At 37.2% G+C, this 23,465-nt stretch overlaps 1 protein-coding gene across 1 annotated transcript in view; it reads right to left on the bottom strand.

Moving 5' to 3' along the window:
- The window catches only part of Smp_158670 (hypothetical protein), a gene marked incomplete at its 3' end in the record, with an annotated part of 37,379 nt that overhangs the window by 5,889 nt on the left and 8,025 nt on the right, over nucleotides 1–23,465 (bottom strand). Inside the window, exons 2-4 of the mRNA XM_018799908.1 lie at nucleotides 17,153–17,763; nucleotides 13,695–13,863; nucleotides 9,613–9,805 (exon numbers count right to left, since the gene is read on the bottom strand). Of these exons, the coding sequence (XP_018646560.1) occupies nucleotides 9,613–9,805; nucleotides 13,695–13,863; nucleotides 17,153–17,753 (963 nt within the window). The 5' untranslated portion in view covers nucleotides 17,754–17,763. The remainder of the gene's footprint in view (nucleotides 1–9,612; nucleotides 9,806–13,694; nucleotides 13,864–17,152; nucleotides 17,764–23,465) is intronic.

Below are 23,465 nucleotides of genomic sequence, written 5' to 3'. Positions count from 1 at the left end.
TGGCTTTTCTACGTCCAGTAAGACGCAGATAAATACGTGCTCGGACAAGAGCATGATCTGAGTCTATGGAAAAAAGAAGTGAATTGTTCAACACAAAAGAGGCCTAGTGAAAATGTTTTTCTCATAATTATTCGTTTTAAATATTATAAAAATGCAAGTGGAATTCACTTTATCAACACCATTCCCTTTCTTCTGAGAGAAACTCATGTGAAGTATGAATCACTTTGAGAACACAACAAAAAACCGGTTATTATAAATATAAAAAACAGGTAGTCGTAGTAAAAGCTAGGAGTTTCCTGTTGATCAATCATCACTGACCCCCAGAAGATCGCCTTGATATGTGGTCTTTAATCAAATGTTTCTTGAATATGGTAAGCAACAGATCCCAGGATGTGGTATTTTTAAGATGAAAGTGGCCAATTTCAGTACTAACAGCAAGGAGTGATTATCGTCCGTACAAAGAAAACTACATATAACTTCAAACTCACAACCTACACTTTGGGAACAACTTACATAAAACAGAGGCTAATTCATTCATTCAGGCACTTGATGCTGAACTAATATGTTATATTTTCTAAACATCAACCTTTAGGCACTCAAATTGCATTATTCCATGTCATATAATATAATACGTAGTTATAACGTCGGTAGACCAACTTATATATGTGATTGTTGAGTTGTAAAATAGAAGGATGACAAAGGTTCAACTCAACTTATCTCTGTATCTGATAAAACTTAATACTGGTGAAAAGTATGTTTATGAAACAAATTAAAAAAGTTACTTGATCCGTCCAGCTATTGTTTTGTGGTAAAAGATATGCGTAAAGATGAATAAAGATAATACTATAATGTATTCAAAATTTTAGTCAATTGATTTCCAGATCCCTTAAGTTCATCGGAAAACAAAAATGTATTGATCCATTTATAATGGTTGTTTGAATCTTCCCATTGCCTTGATATTGCCATGAACTAACAAAGATTATAAGCAGAGTTGAACGCTAGTTAGCTGTGGAATCCATTAATTATTAGGCGGTGATGAGTATATTTACTGAGTTGTTGATTAACACATTACCCTGTTCTCTAAACTATATAGTCTTACTAAATGCGTAGACTGATAAAAATATGTTTTATCAATACATTAAACACACTTATGTCGGTAAGCCTGCAATGTGAAATTATATATTAAAGAAATTTCACATTGGACCCATAACCGTTAAAAACAGTCAGTCAGTTTGGTATAGAAGCGAAAAAGAAAACGATGGTTAACTGGTGAATGTAATGGTTTACAGTTTGAGAAAATTGAACACTACTGTCCTTGGTTAAATCATTAAAGATTGGAATTAATCAGCATGAATTTCAAGGTTAAATTTCAGTGTGGGTAAATAGTCAGTCAATATTTATTTATTTAAACACATAAATATTGATACAAAGGGGCACCAGATACATATGCGCCACACAAAGCTCATTTGATATGTCAAAATTTGTCGGTCAAAATGTACAGTAATTACTGTTGATGGATGGTATATCCAAACCACTACATAACGGGTTCAGTTAAAATAACACTATAAGATTACGAACCTGAAGTCGATCTTCAATGAACATCATAATTCATAGAAAGCTAGAAACAAATTCAGGTGAAGTAATTGCCCGTCACATCATGAATGATGGTTAAATCCAGGTACAAGATACTGCAATTTGGTTACTGAGATTCACTATTACTCATTTTAATAGCATACTTTCAGAAATAAGTAACCCATACAAATTATCGCAGAACGAGTCATATAGAAATATGAGATCAATGAATGGAACTAAGTGATTCAAACGAACAAATTTGATTGCGAACAAAATAAGCACATGTCCTGGAAGGGATGTGGAGGTGGTTATCACTTAACAGTTAAACACATCACTGTGTAATAATTTTACTTGAGGGATGTCAAAATGAACCAAGGCTAGTAGTGGTCCTGATAGCCTGAAAGCATGACTGCTGTGCCTAAGGCAGTGGTGGTTGCGTCCGACTATCCATTGCAATTTGTGAGTAGTTATGGATGTACTAGTTCCCTACTTTACAGACTTTACTGCATGCACCGAAAACCTATGGGAGAAGATGAAGTCTACCACTCTTAGAGTCAACATTTCCTAACTCCTGATGCGCGCAACAGCGCAGCTGGAGATGCTAGTTATCCGTGGAAAACACCTTTCTGACATCGCACACTAGTACGGTCAGAAGTACAACTTCGTCTCCAGACCTTAGACTTTCTGTTTTCGGTTTTACCGTCCTTCAAATGATCTAGTTGGCATGGAAGAACCACCAAGAACAATTATTCCAGATAGTAGACTGTAGTTGGGTCGTTACGAAAACCAAACGCGACCATCGCTTAGAGGCAGCAAATACTGTAGAAAATCAAATGAATTACAGTATCATCTATGATACGCTATTGGCCTTCAGGTTAAAGTTTCATATCAGTCATTACTGTTGATTGGAGAGTATTAATTATTAAATTTCATGATAAGATGTAGTAGCTAACCAAGAAAATAAAAAAATTTAAATCCTGATCTTTAACAAAGTTTATAAAATAATATCCTACTAGCCATAACCAACAAACTAATCGATTTTCTGAGAAATGTTTAAATGATATAAATAGACCTCTTTGTTTCTTTTTGTTTTTTCCATCATCTTGTTGATACCCCATCATGTGAGTCAGTGAAAAATAACACTGAAGGTCACTTCAGAGATGTTTATTTATTTGAATTAAAAATATGACTAGACATAATGCACAAGTCACATGAATAGATGTATGGGCAATTTGTGTATGAAAAGATGCAATTAAATTAGTGCAATGACTAAAAGTAATTAACTAGTAAAATTCTAAACAAGTTGTACATCCTCCACGTTTTCATACCCTATATATAATGGCAATAATTATGTAGAAATAAATATCCTGACGATAGCACTGCGAAGTGACTGATTATTTTTAGATGGAATAGATTTGTCCAATAAAATATATCAGATGAAAGTATAAGGTTTATTAACCCTTGCTTCACTGGATAGTTATTCGATAATTTTTTTATGAACACATAGATTCAGTTTGTTGACATGGATCACAATGGCTCCAACCATGTACAACAAATTGAATACTAGCTGATAACTATTGGTAACAAATAAAGTATCGAATTTCCTCATTGTGTACATTAAATTGTAAACAAACGATAACAATGAAGTAGATTTTAAAAAAAAGTACAGAATCTATGAAGAATGTAAAGAACTAATCAGAATAGTGGCTTTTCGTTTTTATAGAAATTTCAAATGATGATCCTGCATAGCATTCGTCATAATAAGACGTTTTGTTTAGGATATTTTTACTGAGTTATAAAATTGCTTAGAATCAAAAAGAGGTTTTTTGTAGCATCATATAGTCAAAGTAAATGCCCGCCGCTCTAACCGGGTTAGTGGGTACGGAAAGTTCACCTAGGGCAGTTGGAAAACCCTGATTCCAAACCAATGGTGTACATGGGCTCCAGTATTCTGAAGGAACAAATGGCGTGTGAACCAATTGTTGGTCACCGGCTACCATAGGACTGTATCTCCTCACGATGCTCCTTTGTCCTGTGGATCAGACCTATAGGTCAAAGGCTCCGGGTGTGGCCCCCTAAGGAAACCACCTGTTTCGGTTTGGGCACCCGGACAGTATCACAGCCCTCACACAAATCTTATTTGATTTGTGAGGTGCATGTGTATTTGGTTCCCATTTTTTTTTACCAATATTTATGTGTTCAAATAAATAAAACAAAATAATCCCGCCTCCATTAAACCAATACATGACAATCTCGATTCTAACAGATTATGGAAATCAAATGTTCAAAGGCAACAAGCTGAATTAATATGTTTACAAGACAATTGAAATATCTATCCTCTCACCTTTTTTAATTGGAGAATAAATGAACTGACTAAATCTTTCTACAATTTGTTTATTATCATTTCACTCTTTTCATTCAACTTCTTCATTCCTTGTATAATAATTAAACTGATTATTTACATACTACTTATTATATGATTTTTGTTTATCATTGTTTTAAATAGTTTATTATCGGAATTTTTGACCTACATTCTATATTCGAGAGATTTTTTTCATGTTAACATCCTCCATATTATTCTTACGATCATGATGAGTATGGCTTTTGAAAACAATATGTGCCCTGTTCCAAATAAGGTTAACAAACATATTTTTTTACACTTTGTTTGGAATTAGATTCATTGAATAAAAACTAAAAACAATTAACTACTGGTTTTGAACTGAAGTCTGTATTGAAGGAGAAATTAAAGTTGAGATAAGATCATTTCAACATAAATTGGTAAGTAAAGATGGATAGTGGCTAGTAGTGGAATCCAGGACGCGCGTTCCGTCCTATTTGGGACTCGTCAGCTGGATGTACCTGCATCTCAGAGTTGACGTTCACAGTCACTAACCAATGTATAACTGATGGTATTTCAACTCTTTTGTAAGCTTAAACATTGACATCCAAGTAGAATAATCGATGATAAAGCTATACATTCACAATTACACTCAATACTGGAGCTAAGTACATATTGTACTTATAGATAACATCAGTGATAAATATTCTCAACTTTAAGCAAACAGGAGTTTTACAAAAGTACAAGTAAGTGTTTTTTGCTTATAAATCATTGTACATCTATTATTATTCATTTGATATGAGCATCATGACAGAGTTAACTAACCTAATAGTAATAATCGCTTTATTCAATATTATTATTATACAAAAAATTTGACTACATAATATTTGAATAGTTGGGGATGGAATAAAGAATCTGTGTTAAGTGAATGGTATTTACAGTTCAATGAGGATCATTTCTTTTTGTTCTTTGTATTAGAGTGATATGTGTTACTGATGTCGATAGATATAAGCGGTATGTATCATCAATTGAAAGTGAAATACTTGGTGACAGAAGGCCAAGAAGATCGAACAGAAGCGAACGAGAACAGAGAATGATTGATGTGGAAAAGAAGAATCAGTCAAATCTGAGACAATTGATTGACATTTTGCAAATGAAGAATTTAATGTATGGTTCTTAGATTTTACTAAAAGATCCTGTAATTGTGTGTTGAAATACATTTGGTCATCCACACTTGTGTTCTCGTTCAATACATTAGTAGTAGCTACTAATCAAAGCACATTATAAACAAGATCATAGATCACATCGAGGTATTTAGTCAAGAGGTCAATATATGCTAATAGAGATGGAGTAATTTGACCTTGAAAATACTAAAAACAGAGAATTTGAGGGGTTTATAATCAATTACCTATAAGATGCATCTATTAAATCGTGCTTAGCATTCTACTCTTCATATTTTATACAGACATATATTTATAAAACAAATAAAAAGGGTCAAATTGAAAGTCGCTATTAATAACAAACAGGTATGAATATCTAATAATATTCATTGCTAAGCATATTATAATCTAGTTCCAAGTTTAATCATAACAACTATGGAAAAAGGAGAATCGATTAGATAAAAGTAAATCACATTCTAGTGTTATGATTGGTTTCTTTCTTATCTATTACATGAATCACATTATCCCACGGATGAAACAAAGTATTGAAAACAATAGTGGTAATATAATCATAATAAATGATAGTCTAAAACTTTGTGTGCTTGCACGTACGTATGTTGTATAATGAAATATTAGTTCACTCACACTGTCTAGTTGCATTGAAAAACATTTAGAAAACGCATAATATCAAAACAGAGTAAAGTGAGATAAACTACGCTACTAAAGGAACTTTAATCCTATACTGACAGTCTTCTACGAAAGTATGAGGACGTATCGATGTACAAAACAATAAAAAGTTGGATGTAGTGGGAATTTGCATACTTCAAACTAACTGAAGTTCATCACAGGTATTCATAATATTTAACATTGTTTATCTAAAAATGAATTATTCGCTTAGTTGACTAGTATCAGCCCGACCACCACGTCAAGGTAGCAGCAACGGTCGGGACAATTATCAGCTAAGAGCAAAAATATATTTCTAAACAATCCATAGTTCGCCAATAATTTTGAGTTGATAATTACAGGATATCAAAAAATGTCAACCAGATATAACAATAAGCTCAACTGCAGCATCAAACTTTAGGAGATGACTGTCGATAGTATGTCATACGAAACCTTATTGTGTAGTCATAATTCTTAGAGGAAGTATATAAAATCATTGAATGGAAAGTTACATTTAGAACGGTAAATGAGAAAAAAAGTAGATTAACTAGTAAACTGCATCAATTTAAACGAAACATTTCAGATTGGAAAGGTAGCTTACTTAGTAAATAACATCTGGAGATACATTGATACTAGTAATTGTTTCCCTTTATTCAGGTGTCCTTCCGTAATAAAAATTTGGTCCATTAAACAAAAATTAAAAAACTAGGATAAGAGGAAGACATTAAATCATCATTTGCCTCTTTATCTTCTCAGTAATATGATCATTTTAAATGAGATTAAATCCAATACTGTCAAAACTGTTGGAATTCTAAAACTCGACAATGTTTATACAGAAATTTAGAACTTTTTATGATGTCTACCACGTTAGTAGGCCAAGTAAGGAGGGCAATAGTCTCAGTGGAATCTTATATTCCTTCACAGATAGATAAATAGGACATCTGACATATAAATAGACTATTGGATTCAAATGAAATTATTTTTTTCCTACTTAACAAGTCGTATAACTCACCAAGTGTTTTATTTTATTTTATTTAAACACATAAATATTGGTACAAGGAAGCACCAGATATATATGGGCCACACAAATCTGATTTGATTTGTGTAAGGGCTGTGATACTGTCCGGGTGCCCAAACCGAAACAGGTGGTTTCCTTAGGGGGCCACACCCGGAGCCTTTGACCTATAGGTCTGATCCACAGGACAAAGGAGCATCGTGAGGAGATACAGTCCTATGGTAGCCGGTGACCAACAATTGGTTCACACGCCATTTGTTCCTTCAGAATACTGGAGCCGATGTGCACCACTGGTTTGGAACCAGGGTTTTGCAACTCCCCTTGGTGGACTCGTGGTGTTCACCAACCCGGTTAAAGCGTAGGAAATTCGCTTTTCGTCCTCTCAATTTTGTAAACAACACCCCCGCCACAAGAAGGCAGTGAGTAGGACTTCCCTGACAGAGGCTATATACGCGTGGTCATGTGAGAGCATTTGGAGAGGGAGAACGGACTCCCCCCACTCTCGGCCGTACCAGGGCATTTGGGGGAACACTACCCAGCAACACAAACAGCAATAGGAGTTATGATATTCGGATTTCCAATCCGAATAGCTGATATATGAGTGCTTTAACAATAAATTGACAGCTATCCTTACTTAATAAATGTCCATAACAAAACTAGCACAAAGATTTGATAAAAATACACATGATACAAACCATATGTGATTTGTACATATTAAAAATCAGTCAAGTGTAAATTGATTTTTGTTGGTCAAAAATCAACAAAATATGGGATCTAAAAGTGACAATGAAATCATGTCTACTACAAAAGAAAGGTATAGTTTATTAGATAAGAATGATTTACTATTCTAATCATTTAACCTACAAAAACTTAAAATAGTATGTTACAACCGTAATGGAGTTATGATAGAAATTATTTTTAGCTTAGCATAAATAGTAATAGTGTATTTATGTGTATATTCATTTTTTTTTAGTTATTTAGCGAAAATGTCTGTCTATCTGTATGTGGGTAACTAATTTATTTCGTACCTTCAACAAAAAAAGCGAGACAAATCCTGTTATTTTTCGGTTTCGATTTTCGAGTATCGATCCACTAGTAATGATGATGACGCCGCAAAGATATGCTATATATATATATATATATATATATGACAAATTGAAAAAGAAGTTCCACAAGGTGATATTTGGTCGGTAATTCACTCTATTAACAGACTATCACCCATTACTTGCCGTATTTGGGTCAAAGAAGAGATTCTCTATTCACACGGCTAACCGACTACAATCATAGGGAACCACACTTCTGGGCTACGATTTTAAGATCAAGTATTAGGTTACTAAAACTTTTGGGTAAGCTGGTGCTTTATCTAGATTGATAGGTTTCCAGACAAAAACTTCAGAAGACATTGTCGCGACAAACATAGAAACCAAAAAACAAGTTCGTCGCGTATCGGATGATGCAATCAATGGACTATCGGTTACCTTCGCAGTTATCATACAAACCACTGAAAATGACAAGATATCAAGGGAAGTTAAAGGTTATCTTCTTACTAGATGACCAAAACGTTGCCTTCAAAGAGAACTTTGAAATACTTTCATCAATGTGACTCACTGATGGTTGTCAGCTCATGCGCTATGTTCAGAGACCGAACTATCCAAGAATTAGAGTCAAAAAGTTCCCAAGCAACATCACAGTGATCACCCTGGGATTAATGAGATGAAATAGTTGGTACGATCTTACGCTTACTGCCCTTCAATGGACAGAGATATCGAGGACAAATTTCATAACCGTTCATTTTCCCTGAAGGCTATTAAAAGCCTTTCGAAATGCGAACCCCAGTAATGGCCCAAGCCTGTTAGAACCTGTGAGAGACTTTATACAGACTTTTCTGGTTCAGTTCAAGGAAAAATGTTACTAATTATTATGGATGCATTTACGAAGTGACTGAATATATATATTGTGCCAAACTGTACAGCCGAACAAAACCATACCAGGGTCCAAATCGATGGGAACCAGGGATAATTCTACAAAGAATGGGGAGAGTTTTGTATAAGGTAGGAGGAGCCTTTGAAACATGTAATAAGGGTACGAAACAAATTCATAAAGATAATTGAACGGAGCCAAAGAGATAACATTCAACAAGAACCCGATAGAACGTTTTAGCGTATCAACGTGTCATGCTACGTTTGGACAATCGTATAACTTCTTGTTTGAGGATTGGCTGGATTATAATGATATAGCGTATACTAAAACCAATGAATACCCTCCCTGTTTTTCTGTACGATTTTGATACTTAATAACCACTTTTCCTTTGTTCTGTCCTGTAACTGCAGGTTCTACGTGTTTGAGTCCCGACATCCATATACCGTATCAGCAGTCATCTGGTAGAGAACATAACATACTTAACATTAATATTGGTACGTTTCCTAAATGATTTAGTTGTACTTGTCAGTCAAATCAACTTGACCTAGTGATATCGTAGATTGTATGCACATATTAAATTACTGGTCGATCAATGTCAAGTAGTGCCCCGGTTGGATCGTATTTGAATTGGACTGTTAGCTAGGTAATCAAATGATATATATACCTCACCAATTTTCTACGTAGTTTTAATCAGTCATGAATCAGCGGTTGATGCATAAAAAACTATTTATCTGCAGCCTGACTTTTCTTCCTTGAGTCGAGCAGTGTCGATCTTTGTTTTGGTTATTTATTAGGAAGTGACGGTTGTGTCTGCAATAATAGTATCAGTACTAGCATTTCGTCAAGTCATTATATGTTTAAAATTAATTTTCCATAGTTATGGTTTTTTCCATTCAATGAAAACATAAAAATAGGCTTTAACAATAAAAACCCCTGAAACTAACCTCAAATGACTTCCTGAATTCTCGTAAATGTTTAATACGAAACAAGTAAAGTCCTTCACCGCGTGGAGCCCGTCTACCTGTTTCCACTTTAAACAAACTATTGCCATAGAAGCCAAAACGACGTAAAGTGACTAACGGCCATGACAATCTTAAAGGTGGTGGTGGAAGACGAGGTTTGACATCTTCAGGGCACCTACAAAAGTAACCAATATTTAATTGTCAGATACCACTGGTTAATGTTTATCAACAACTAAAAAAGTTAATCTTGGCCGGAGTAAATTGCATGGGGTAGTATGTTACTGAATATCAAAAATTCAGTCGTGATTTGGTTTTCACGTTATTCTGCATTCAACAAAATGTACAAATAGAACTTTGATTAAATTGATGGGCCCCAAAACATTCTACTTCACACAACTAAGGGATAAAATAAGAAACAATACTATATATTTGACAGTGTTTATTGGTACAAGTGGGGTAAGATTCTACACGAAGAACTAGGGAGGAGACTTTTATAGCCACGACTACATAGTACCGTTAAACGCTGTATAATAACAATGGGAACGAAAACTTAGGGATTATTTCAGAAGCGGCTAATGGGCCTAAATCGTTAATTAGGGGAGAACAAACAGAAAAACCACGACAGCATACCGTCTTAACTAACACTTATGGGTAGAAATATTTTGGCTGTTATAAACGAAAGCAATATTATCACAAAAACATCTGTATACGCATTTAATGAATAACCCAGAGACGTTAGACAAAAGATCAAGACATAAATATGCACCGGCACAAATCGCCATACCAAACTAGCATAATGAGATGAATAACGAAAGAGTCAAAACAATAGAGATAGCAATGATAGGAAAATAAACTAAATATTGAGAATATGGTTCAAAAAGATGGTATGTATATAGGAATGTTGAAACTCAAGATCTAAGAGGAAGATAAAAGAAAAATTTATATGCATCAATGTGACTGATTTTAGGTCACATAACCAATGTCTACTCACTGATCGTAGTTATTGAACGAAACCCAACCAAGCAGTCTGGATCTACCACCAACACGGCTCAGACTAACAGTGAATAACTTCATACACTAATACCAAATATCATGCCGGCCGTCACTAACTTCCTTCAAACCTACTCACAAACTAGACACTATTCCGCGTCAATATAGAGGGTAGGTGGCCATGAAGTTTTACAACCTCATCAACTCAAAAAATAAAGCAGTAACCAAGATATAAAGATTGGGAAACTATGACGTGAAAGAGGGAGGAAAGTACGAGATATAAAGTTTATTAGCTCATGGAGAAAAAGTGGAGCTAAAACGTGAGAAATATAGATTCAAAGTATAAATGTTGATTTGTTTTCAACAGGTTAAAAGGCTAATGTTTACTTTTAATGTCACGGAGCATCTTATAAAAACCCCAACCGACAGAAAAGAAGGCGAAGAATTATATGTAAATGGTTAAAATTTACACATTGACAACCTCCAATATGACTGGCTTTATTGTTGAGAGCCTACAGTCAGTCAGTCAGCTACAACGTAGGACGAGGTACATATATGCATCGGTCTAAGTTGCCATACCGAATTAGCATAACAAGATGAACGCCCAACCGTTGCTGTTACCTCGACTTGGTGGTCGGGCCTGCCTATCGTGGTGAGCCAATTAAGCTATATTGACTGGAATTATCGTTCCTTAAGGTTCTACCATGCCAGACAGGTTGGTTGAAGAGCGGTAAGACTAAAAGCAGCAAACCCAAGGTCCCAGGGCGAAGTCGTACTGCCTACTGTACAGAGGTGTGACGGCAGTGAGGTGTTTCCTTCAGACAACAAGCGCAACAATTATGCTGCCTTCCCACAGGGAGGGGTGGGGTTAGAAAAGGTCGGCCCTAAAATGCACACCTCGCCTTATCCCACGGATATCCGTCTCCGGCGGTAAGGTCCCAACAAGTACGGAGGTAACTCAAAAATTACCTACAAAAAGGTCTTGTGTGACCGGCCTCAAGCAGTTGTCCCTTAGGCACTGCAGTCACTCTCTCATGTCACTAAGACCACTTCTACCCCAATTTCCTTTTCAGGTGCCTCTCAATGAACCCTTCTACGGTGTGGGCAACCGGGAAGTGAAAACCACCCTCAAAACTCTAACAAGACCAAGACCACTGTTGAGAGCTTTGGCTATTTGAAAATTAACACAATAAAAAGATATTAGATTTAAAACATTTTTTAACGAATATAAATGCAGAAACTGGAAACATATGAGAAATTTATCTCAGTCTGCAACTAAGTGGCATAAAAGAGTTTCAGTATGCGTACATACGAGACTAAGAAACCACCCATAAAACTGATATATCTATTACAGAACTCATGAAACACAAGGTTTCATAAAGCAGTTTTGAAGTTGCACACTCTCACAATGCGGACGGATAGTAATGATGATGATGATGATGGTAATAGTAATAGTGACAGTAATATATATATATATATATATATATATATATATATATATATAAATTGCGTAGTTTTCATTAACTAAACTGTTGAACAAAATGCAGAGACACACTGATTATAAACGTGGATATTGAATGTGTTAGCGAGATATGGATTGGACTACATTGTGTCAAGTACAGAATTGTGTTGGAGCATGCTGATCAACCATTTCTTAGCCAGCCAGCGCTAATGGATTCTTGGAGAAGACTCTAGAGTCTTCTCGTGTGAAATTATAAATATACTAACACTTATCTTAATTGTGATTCTTACTCCGATCCTACCGTGTTTATTTAGAATATAATTACGTTCCTGTTTAACCGTGTTCTCATTTGAGGATTTTTCGAATGAAACCAAGTGTCCGAAGAATATTGAGTAATAAGAATAGCTGGAATGTAATAAGAGAGATTATAACAGAATGATGATTCCGTTTGTCTTTTTTTACACTGATATTCTAGTTTCAATTAATAACCCCATAAAAGATGAATAGTTAAAAGCATTGGAAGTCGATGTTTCAAGATAGTGACACCAACTGAATTATCGTCGCTGTGCCCAAACACACGATGCCAAACCTCTGCATCATGAGCACGTTGTTGCGATTGGATGTCAGCAAACCTTCGGAGACAACGATGATCAAACAGAGGTAGTCGTCTAGCCCCCAAATGGTACGGCCGAGAGTGAGGAGAGTCCTCTCTCCCTCTCGAAATGCTCTCACATGACCATGCGTATATAGCCTCTGTCAGGGAAGTTATACTCACTGCCTTCTCGTGGCGGGGGTGTTGTTGACGAAATCGAGAGGACGAAACGCGAATTTCCGGCGGTTTAACCGGGTTGGTGGACACGGTGAGTCCACCAAGGGGAGTTGGAAAACCCTCATTCCAGACCGATGGTGTACATGGGTTCCAGTATCTTGAGGGAACAAATGGCGTATGAGTCAATTGTTGATCACCGGCTACCATGGGCCTGCATCTCCTCACGATGCTCCCCTGCCTTGTGAATCAGTTCTTTAGGTCGAAGGATCCGGGTACGGCCCCTATGAAAATCACCTGCTTCGGTTTGGGCACCCGGGTAGTATCACAGTCCTCACACAAATCAAATGAGATTTGTGTGGCGCATATATATCTGGTGCCCCCTTGTACTAATATTTGTGTTTAAATAAATAAAAAGTCGTCTAACATCCTCAACTTGGAGAGGCCAGGTTTCACAAGCATATTATTACAACCCAGCTATTCTTATTACTCAATATTCTTCGGACACTTGGTTTCATTCGAAAAATCCTCAAATGAGAACACGGTTAAACAGGAACGTAATTATATTCTAAATAAACACGGTAGGATCGGAGTAAGAATCACAATTAAGATAAGTGTTAGTATATTTATAATTTCACACGAGAAGACTCTAGAGTCTTCTCCAAGAATCCATTAGCGCTGGCTGGCTAAGAAATGGTTGATCAGCATGCTCCAATACAATATTACACGGAATATGCTTTAACCCAATATATATTCCGCTAATAGTTAATGAAGGAAGAATAAAAAACCATAGACCCATACTATGTGAATTATGCATATATTATAGACATATAGATGAAAAATTACCTTTCTGTCGATATATAAGGATTATCCACTAGAGAAGGTGAGCATTTCTGCCCAACGGTATCTGAATTCCCCAAATGAGAACCATTTTCAGGGAATGATAAAATGGGTAATGGACGCTGAATTGGGCAGTGCAGTTTCGGATTGTCAAAGAATCGTCCTTTATTAGTTTCTAATGTTAATTCATCAAAAAAATATGTACACATGCATAAGAAATATTGGATGAACAATTAAAATGAGCTACTTCATTATACAAAAAATTATTTTTAGGAAAACCAATCATGTTTGTATGAATCGTGCATTAATGGATTTTGGATAATTTAGTAAATTTCATTGGTTTGCATAACAAACGGAGGACTGACTTATCACGACGTCTATCACTCTTATAGTCATGAAATCAAGTAACCATAGCACCTTAGAACTCATTTTCCTTCCTTTCTTCTCCCATTGTACCAGGCATTAGATATGAAACAAGAAGTTCAGGAACTTCAGTGTATTAGAAGGCTGGAATTTCAGTTACAAAAAAAGCTGTTTGTTTCAATGCTGAAAATTAATCACAATGAAGTGTAACAACAAAAAACAACTTTTTTAATCCCTCAAACGTTGATTTTGAGACGCAATAGAAAACTATGTTCAAACGTCATGGAATTGCGGCTTAGTAATTAAAGTGCATGATCATTAGGTCATTCAGTCACAATGTAGAACTTCGTACGTACGTACATCAGTTCGAGTTGTCATACCACATTAACACAGAGATGCAGTTGTCGATTCAAATCCCATAGTGGTAGAAGTAGTAAGAGTATAAGCATTAGTGTGAAAGATTAGGGTTTGAAGATGTTATTGAAGGAGTATAGTACGGTGAAATAAATTTGAAAAGAGAAAAACGATACGGACATGAAGAATTCAGAAGATTAGAATTCGGCAGAACAAAAAGAGTGGATGCACCTTCGCCATTGCAAACGATTTTGAGCCATGTCATTCAAGGTCTCTAACCATCGATTGCTATCATCTCGCGAATCACAACCAGGTAGTCTACACCTACCAACATGGCCCAGTCCACTTGTCAGCGACTTCATGGATTTATGCCATGTTTTGGTCTGGCCTCCCCTAGCTTTCTTCCAACCTACACCTACACCATAAAACATCGCACATCGGAGCAGTCGGTGGTTGGGCATACGTAACACGTGTCCCAGCCATCTCAACTGATGAAGTTTCACTACTTCATCGATTGATTTGCCATCCTTACCTAGTACCCGTTTCCTAACATCTGCATTACTTACCCGGTGGTCCCAGGATATACGAGCAATGCGTCGAAGACACCTATGATCGAACACTAGTAGCCTACGAATATCCTCTACTCTTATCGGCCATGTTTCACTGCCATAAAGTAGGACGGGACGGACTGCTGCACAGTAAACCCGTCCTTTTGTTGCTAGACGGATATCTCGCCTACGCCATAAATGACGCAAGTTGGCGAAAGCTAGACGAGCCTTCTGTATCCGTGCTGAGATTTCGTCACACACCAGACCACAAGGGCTGATGAGACTCCCAAGATAAGTGAAGCTGTCAACACGCTCAACTACTTCACTCCCTATCATTAGTTCAGGTGTCGATGCAACCCAATCCTGGAGTAACATTTTGCACTTCGAGGGAGAGAATCGCATCCCGAACATGCCTGCATTGTTGCTTATAGTGGTCAGAAGACTCTGCATTTTGTCAGCGTCCTCACCGAATAAAACTATGTCGTCGGCGTATTCTGAGTCAACAAGTGAATCTCCCGGTAAAAGTTCAACTCCAGGAGATTGAGATGATGAAAGTGATATCTCTAAAAGTATGTCAACGACAAAGTTAAACAAGAATGGGAAGAGTGGACAGCCCTGACGAACACCACTTGAGGTAACCAATTCTGATGACAGTTCACCATAGGCTCTAACTCGACCAGTTTTGTTCGAGTAGAGAGCCTTTATGAGGTTAATGTACTTCTTTGGTACTCCTTTCACTGACAAACACTGCCATAGAACCTCACGACCAACGGAGTCAAATGCCGCCTTAAAGTCAAGAAATACTACTATTGTGGGACGTCTGAATGTATGTCTGTGTTCTAGGACCTGACGTAGAGTGAATATCTGGTCTATACAACGACGTCCAGGTCGAAAACCAACCCGTTTTTCTAGCAACTGCATATGATCATTAGGTAGTGGTTTTGAACCTTACTTCGTAAAATTTTATATGATTAGTTATTTAGTATTTTCAGCTATTAAAATGACAATAAATGGAGCTTAAAATCAAGTACAAGAATTTGTACTAATGATCAATACATTTAGATTGTAGTTTTTTGAGGGTTGGATCCACACAATTACGAAACGTGAGTAGTACCATCATAATGACGAAATTAAAAAATGACAATTTAATAAAACAAAAATATGCTTTAATATAAACTAAACAACAACTCAACTTTAATGATTAAACAACTAATGCCTTGAGCTTCACTTTCTATATCAAGTAGTATATTTAGCCCTTAGTTGAAAAATTTAACTCAGTTTCGTAGATTCGTTTGCAATCAGCCACTTGGTTTCACTAGAAACCAGTATCTATTTGCAGACATCCTATGTTAGGTTCTGGTAATTACTAGCTTAATTTTAGTTCATGATGAAACAACTTGAAAAACAATCGATAGACTTACTTAATAATCAATTGGATAGGCAGGTTTAGTTTTCAAGTAGATTCTAAATAATTTCTACCATGTATTATTACATTTCATTAAGGGAATGCACACAACTTAATTTAAAAATGCTATCTGTCCACGAAGTAACTTAATAACCGATCCTAGGTCAGTATACTAAGCCATGAGCTACACGACACAGGTAAAGATTAATTCGAACCTATGGGTCAGCCGTCGAAAAAATGGGTGTTCAGAGTAATAAGACAAGACTAAACCCACCTTTACTGTTAAATCATATATTTATATCACCAAAAGAAACACCACAGATTTATATCTTTACTTTTAGGAAATATTGAGTACCCACTGAGATTTGAACTTAGGCCATCCTGAAAAATAATCAGACTGATACAACTATGCTAAATGGATTGCTAATGAATTTCATAAATAGCTACTAATTAATTTGGTTTCCTTGTCACACGAAGATTGATGTCATCTATAAAGTCAGTGCTAATGTTAATATAACAATCTAGAGATCAATACCTGCTCACTAAGTGTTCCAGACAAATATGTTGATAACTCGAAGTTTGTGACAACTTCACTTCAATAATTTTACATATAGAAACTCTCAAAGTAAAACTACCATTATTTATAACAATATGAAATGATTACTAGAGCAATATTTAAAATATCAAGACGGCTGAGAATCAAAATGTTTAGAATATTAATTCGACGAATCATTTATTTTTCGTAGTCATGATGCTATGGTAAGTTGATTCATTGTCACTATAGTGGGACTTACGATGAAATATTGGAGCAACACAGTCGCTAGTTGGTCCCAGCATTTGTTGATCGATGAGCAGAAATGGAACATGTGACCTCTTGCTTACAGCTTGGAAAACCAAATTCCCATGTTCTACGAACAAACACCCGTTAATATGACAGCCTTCAAGTTCTGTATACTGAACTGAACTTGAATTACGAATATCCATAGTAGAAAAAAAGTCTTTTAATGTGGATTGGTTTTTTGTGGTATCAGAATGTCGAAGTAATGTTGCGACGTGTGACCTTGTTGGGGCGCAGGAACGCTTTGGTAATGTCACTAATGGAGATCCTACTGATTCAAAATTGCCTTCAGTTTGAGCACAGTGTGACTGAGATGCAGACAAAGCTCTGAAGTCGCCATGTAGACGGATTTCTTTCATCTGATTTGAATACAATTTTCCAAGCCAAATACCACAGAGCTCAGCAGGATGATGATCTTCCAAACGCGACGTTTGAATATCTTTTGTACAAACATCATTGTAAGCAGACCCACAAAAACGACAATGTCGAGTTTCTGAATTTTTCTGGAGAACAGAATAACCACCTGGGGTGTCTATTAGTGAATTTATAGCACCCATTAACAATTGTCTAGAAAATCAAAGAAAAAAATAGATATAGCAGGACGTTACGTGGAGTATGACATTTAACTAGATTTCACTACTTAAGACACGAACTTGTAGTATCTAGTACTATGTCATGCCCACACGAGTTATTCTAGCTTTCGGACAGTCACTGTCCACACCATATTTTCACCATGTCAATTATTCACCTAAAACACTGGCTTTTTATACATATGTGTATTGCTTACCCTATTCATGTGCATTAAGCTTATTTTTGCCTGGCTATAAATAGTGAGTCATGTCAAATGGAGTCGGTACACTTGTCTTCTCTGTCTCGTTTCGCCGCTTCCCATTTTTCTGTTTATCTGAGTAAACGAAAGCCTGAAATAAACTCATCTAACAACCCATATTTAGCTTCTCATTTCCGCCGTCACACAAACGGGGTTAGCCTAGATGTAGTATACGGGATTAAACGGGAAATTTATATTTATGGCATATGCAATCACACATGAAAATTGGAGTCACATCAACACGAGCCACCAATTTTTGGTGGCTCACCAATTTAGTGACCCGTGCAAATCTAGATAAGAACAATGATTACTGAAGCGTATACCTTGTTACGGCAACAAAAAAGATAGAGGTCACTTTGGACTCTACTATACGATTTTTCTAGCATTACCCAAAGGTTCATTATAAAGAGTAAAATGTATACTATTTCTCCCCCAAATTGTAAGAGGAATTTGCGAATACCACACTTACAGATACTGAATGCCGAAAATTAGGCACGATTGGTGCAGTTGTTGTGCTACAACTTAAGGACATCTCCTGAATAGTGAATGTTATAATACCTCTATAGATAGAAATATCAACTGTTTTAAATACTTTATAAGAGCAGTTACTGAAATGCTAATGAAAACGGATTCCAAAATCAGACCAAAGCAAATGACCTAGTTGTTTCTGTAAAACTGAAGCAAGGCAATCAATATTTTTACATATGCTATTCATCCACAAGGCTTGTAAAATGTTAAGTTCTATGAGTGTTTTCACCGAACAACTGAAAACCATGATTTCGTTCAATCTACTAGGCATAACATGTGTGAAAAAAAGGCATTTATTGGTCCCTCAAACACGTGACGGTTTTAGTGTTTAGGGTGAAAATGTGACTGGTGTATTTACAATCTGAGTATAAAACCCGTCTTCCACTAGTCAGCTTTTCATTAGTTTTGTACAATTTGATCATTATGGCACCATTCAATATTTGAGAAGAAACATACTCCGATTCCTGGAAAAAAACTACGTACAAATCTTTCTAAAGCCTGAAACGCTATCAAGAGAATAAGACTATTTTTTTCACTTTGTTAAATCTTTCGTTGTACGACCCAACTACCCTTATTGGTTGGTATTATTCAGACACTTTACTTTAGTCGACAAATACTCAAATTAGAGCACAGCTTGGACAGGCACTTAATTATATTCTAAATAAATACGGTAGGATGGGAGTAAGGATTACAATAAGAAAAAAGTTAGTATATTTATAATTTTACGCAAGAAAATTCTAGGGCCTTCTCCAAGTATCAGCCATAGTTGGGCGACTGAGAATGGGCCAGTCATTATCCTTCAACACAATTCGTAATGGAACATGCTTAAACCTAATATATGTCTTGCTAATGCTCTCAGAACAATTTGACTGGCATCTAATTAGGGAAATTACATTCTTATGTGAAGAGCAGGGACCGAAAACTCTCCAGCCCTAATGTAAGTCCTCCAACTCTCTACGAGGTTGAAAAAGCTATAGGAAATCTAAAGCGAGGGAGAGCCGCAGGCCCTGACAGGTTTACCCCTGAGATTTTCAAGGATGGTGGTCCAGTACTAGCAACGAGATTGACTGAGGTCTTAGGTAGAATCTGGGAACTGGACGTAATTCCATCTGACTGGTCCCAATCACTGATTGTGCCAGTCTATAAGAAAGGACAAAAGACCTCCTGTGACAATCACAGAGGGATCAGTTTGACTAATATAGTGTCTAAAATATTAGCTTCAATAATACTTGGACGCCTAACCAAAGCTCGTGAAGAGCAGACTAGAGAAAACTAGGCTGGTTTCCGACCTGGACGTGGTTGCATAGACCAGATATTCACTCTACGTCAGGTCCTAGAACACAGACATACATTCAGACGTCCCACAATAGTAGTATTTCTTGACTTTAAGGCGGCATTTGACTCCGTTGGTCGTGAGGTTCTATGGCAGTGTTTGTCAGTGAAAGGAGTACCAAAGAAGTACATTAACCTCATAAAGGCTCTCTACTCGAACAAAACTGGTCGAGTTAGAGCCTATGGTGAACTGTCATCAGAATTGGTTACCTCAAGTGGTGTTCGTCAGGGCTGTCCACTCTTCCCATTCTTGTTTAACTTTGTCGTTGACAGACTTTTAGAGATATCACTTTCATCATCTCAATCTCCTGGAGTTGAACTTTTACCGGGAGATTCACTTGTTGACTCAGAATACGCCGACGACATAGTTTTATTCGGTGAGGACGCTGACAAAATGCAGAGTCTTCTGACCACTATAAGCAACAATGCAGGCATGTTCGGGATGCGATTCTCTCCCTCGAAGTGCAAAATGTTACTCCAGGATTGGGTTGCATCGACACCTGAACTAATGATAGGGAGTGAAGTAGTTGAGCGTGTTGACAGCTTCACTTATCTTGGGAGTCTCATCAGCCCTTGTGGTCTGGTGTGTGACGAAATCTCAGCACGGATACAGAAGGCTCGTCTAGCTTTCGCCAACTTGCGTCATTTATGGCGTAGGCGAGATATCCGTCTAGCAACAAAAGGACGGGTTTACTGTGCAGCAGTCCGTTCCGTCCTACTTTATGGCAGTGAAACATGGCCGATAAGAGTAGAGGATATTCGTAGGCTACTAGTGTTCGATCATAGGTGTCTTCGACGCATTGCTCGTATATCCTGGGACCACCGGGTAAGTAATGCAGATGTTAGGAAACGGGTACTAGGTAAGGATGGCAAATCAATCGATGAAGTAGTGAAACTTCATCAGTTGAGATGGCTGGGACACGTGTTACGTATGCCCAACCACCGACTGCTCCGACGTGCGATGTTTTATGGTGTAGGTGTAGGTTGGAAGAAAGCTAGGGGAGGCCAGACCAAAACATGGCATAAATCCATGAAGTCGCTGACAAGTGGACTGGGCCATGTTGGTAGGTGTAGACTACCTGGTTGTGATTCGCGAGATGATAGCAATCGATGGTTAGAGACCTTGAATGACATGGCTCAAAATCGTTTGCAATGGCGAAGGTGCATCCACTCTTTTTGTTCTGCCGAATTCTAATCTTCTGAATTCTTCATGTCCGTATCGTTTTTCTCTTTTCAAATTTATTTCACCGTACTATACTCCTTCAATAACATCTTCAAACCCTAATCTTTCACACTAATGCTTATACTCTTACTACTTCTACCACTATGGGATTTGAATCGACAACTGCATCTCTGTGTTAATGTGGTATGACAACTCGAACTGATGTACGTACGTACGAAGTTCTACATTGTGACTGAATGACCTAATGATCATGCACTTTAATTACTAAGCCGCAATTCCATGACGTTTGAACATAGTTTTCTATTGCGTCTCAAAATCAACGTTTGAGGGATTAAAAAAGTTGTTTTTTGTTGTTACACTTCATTGTGATTAATTTTCAGCATTGAAACAAACAGCTTTTTTTGTAACTGAAATTCCAGCCTTCTAATACACTGAAGTTCCTGAACTTCTTGTTTCATATCTAATGCCTGGTACAATGGGAGAAGAAAGGAAGGAAAATGAGTTCTAAGGTGCTATGGTTACTTGATTTCATGACTATAAGAGTGATAGACGTCGTGATAAGTCAGTCCTCCGTTTGTTATGCAAACCAATGAAATTTACTAAATTATCCAAAATCCATTAATGCACGATTCATACAAACATGATTGGTTTTCCTAAAAATAATTTTTTGTATAATGAAGTAGCTCATTTTAATTGTTCATCCAATATTTCTTATGCATGTGTACATATTTTATCTAAAATCTGGGAGTTGGACGTAATTCCATCTGACTGGTCACAATCACTTATTGTCCTAATATATAAGAAGGGGCCAAAATCATCCTGTGATAATCATAGAGGGATTACTTTGTTGTTACTTCAGGACTAGCCTGCGTCAACATTTGAACTAAGGATAAGGAGTGAATTAGTCGAACTCATCGACAAATTCACTTATCTTGAAAGTCTGATTAGCCCTAATGCGTTGGTGTCTGACGAAATCTCTGCACGCATTCAGAAAGCTCGTTTGACTTTTGACAAATTACATCATCTATGACGAAGGCGAGATATCCGTCTATCAATTAAATGACGAGTATATTGCTAAGCAGTTCGCTCTGTTCTACTTTACGGCTGCGAAACATGGCCATTAAGAATAGAAGATACTCGTAAGTTACTAGTCTTTGATCACAGATGTCTTAAAAATATTGCTCGCATCTGCTAGGATCACCGGGTAAGTAATAGTGAGGTTAGACATAGGGTATTAGGGAATGACGGTAAATCAGTTGTTGAGGTTATGAATCTTCATTGACTCAGATGGTTAGGCCACGTGTTCAGTCAGTCAGTCAGTTACAACATAGAACTTCATACGTACGTACATCAGTTCGAGTTGTCATACCACATTAACACAGAGATGCAGTTGTCGATTCAAATCCCATAGTGGTAGAAGTAGTAAGAGTATAAGCATTAGTGTGAAAGATTAGGGTTTGAAGATGTTATTGAAGGAGTATAGTACGGTGAAATAAATTTGAAAAGAGAAAAACGATACGGACATGAAGAATTCAGAAGATTAGAATTCGGCAGAACAAAAAGAGTGGATGCACCTTCGCCATTGCAAACGATTTTGAGCCATGTCATTCAAGGTCTCTAACCATCGATTGCTATCATCTCGCGAATCACAACCAGGTAGTCTACACCTACCAACATGGCCCAGTCCACTTGTCAGCGACTTCATGGATTTATGCCATGTTTTGGTCTGGCCTCCCCTAGCTTTCTTCCAACCTACACCTACACCATAAAACATCGCACGTCGGAGCAGTCGGTGGTTGGGCATACGTAACACGTGTCCCAGCCATCTCAACTGATGAAGTTTCACTACTTCATCGATTGATTTGCCATCCTTACCTAGTACCCGTTTCCTAACATCTGCATTACTTACCCGGTGGTCCCAGGATATACGAGCAATGCGTCGAAGACACCTATGATCGAACACTAGTAGCCTACGAATATCCTCTACTCTTATCGGCCATGTTTCACTGCCATAAAGTAGGACGGAACGGACTGCTGCACAGTAAACCCGTCCTTTGGTTGCTAGACGGATATCTCGCCTACGCCATAAATGACGCAAGTTGGCGAAAGCTAGACGAGCCTTCTGTATCCGTGCTGAGATTTCGTCACACACCAGACCACAAGGGCTGATGAGACTCCCAAGATAAGTGAAGCTGTCAACACGCTCAACTACTTCACTCCCTATCATTAGTTCAGGTGTCGATGCAACCCAATCCTGGAGTAACATTTTGCACTTCGAGGGAGAGAATCGCATCCCGAACATGCCTGCATTGTTGCTTATAGTGGTCAGAAGACTCTGCATTTTGTCAGCGTCCTCACCGAATAAAACTATGTCGTCGGCGTATTCTGAGTCAACAA

Source organism: Schistosoma mansoni, assembly GCF_000237925.1.
Source record: "Schistosoma mansoni, WGS project CABG00000000 data, supercontig 0142, strain Puerto Rico, whole genome shotgun sequence".
In the NCBI taxonomy this organism is placed as follows: domain Eukaryota; kingdom Metazoa; phylum Platyhelminthes; class Trematoda; order Strigeidida; family Schistosomatidae; genus Schistosoma; species Schistosoma mansoni.
This window is presented reverse-complemented; position numbering and strand designations above follow the sequence as displayed.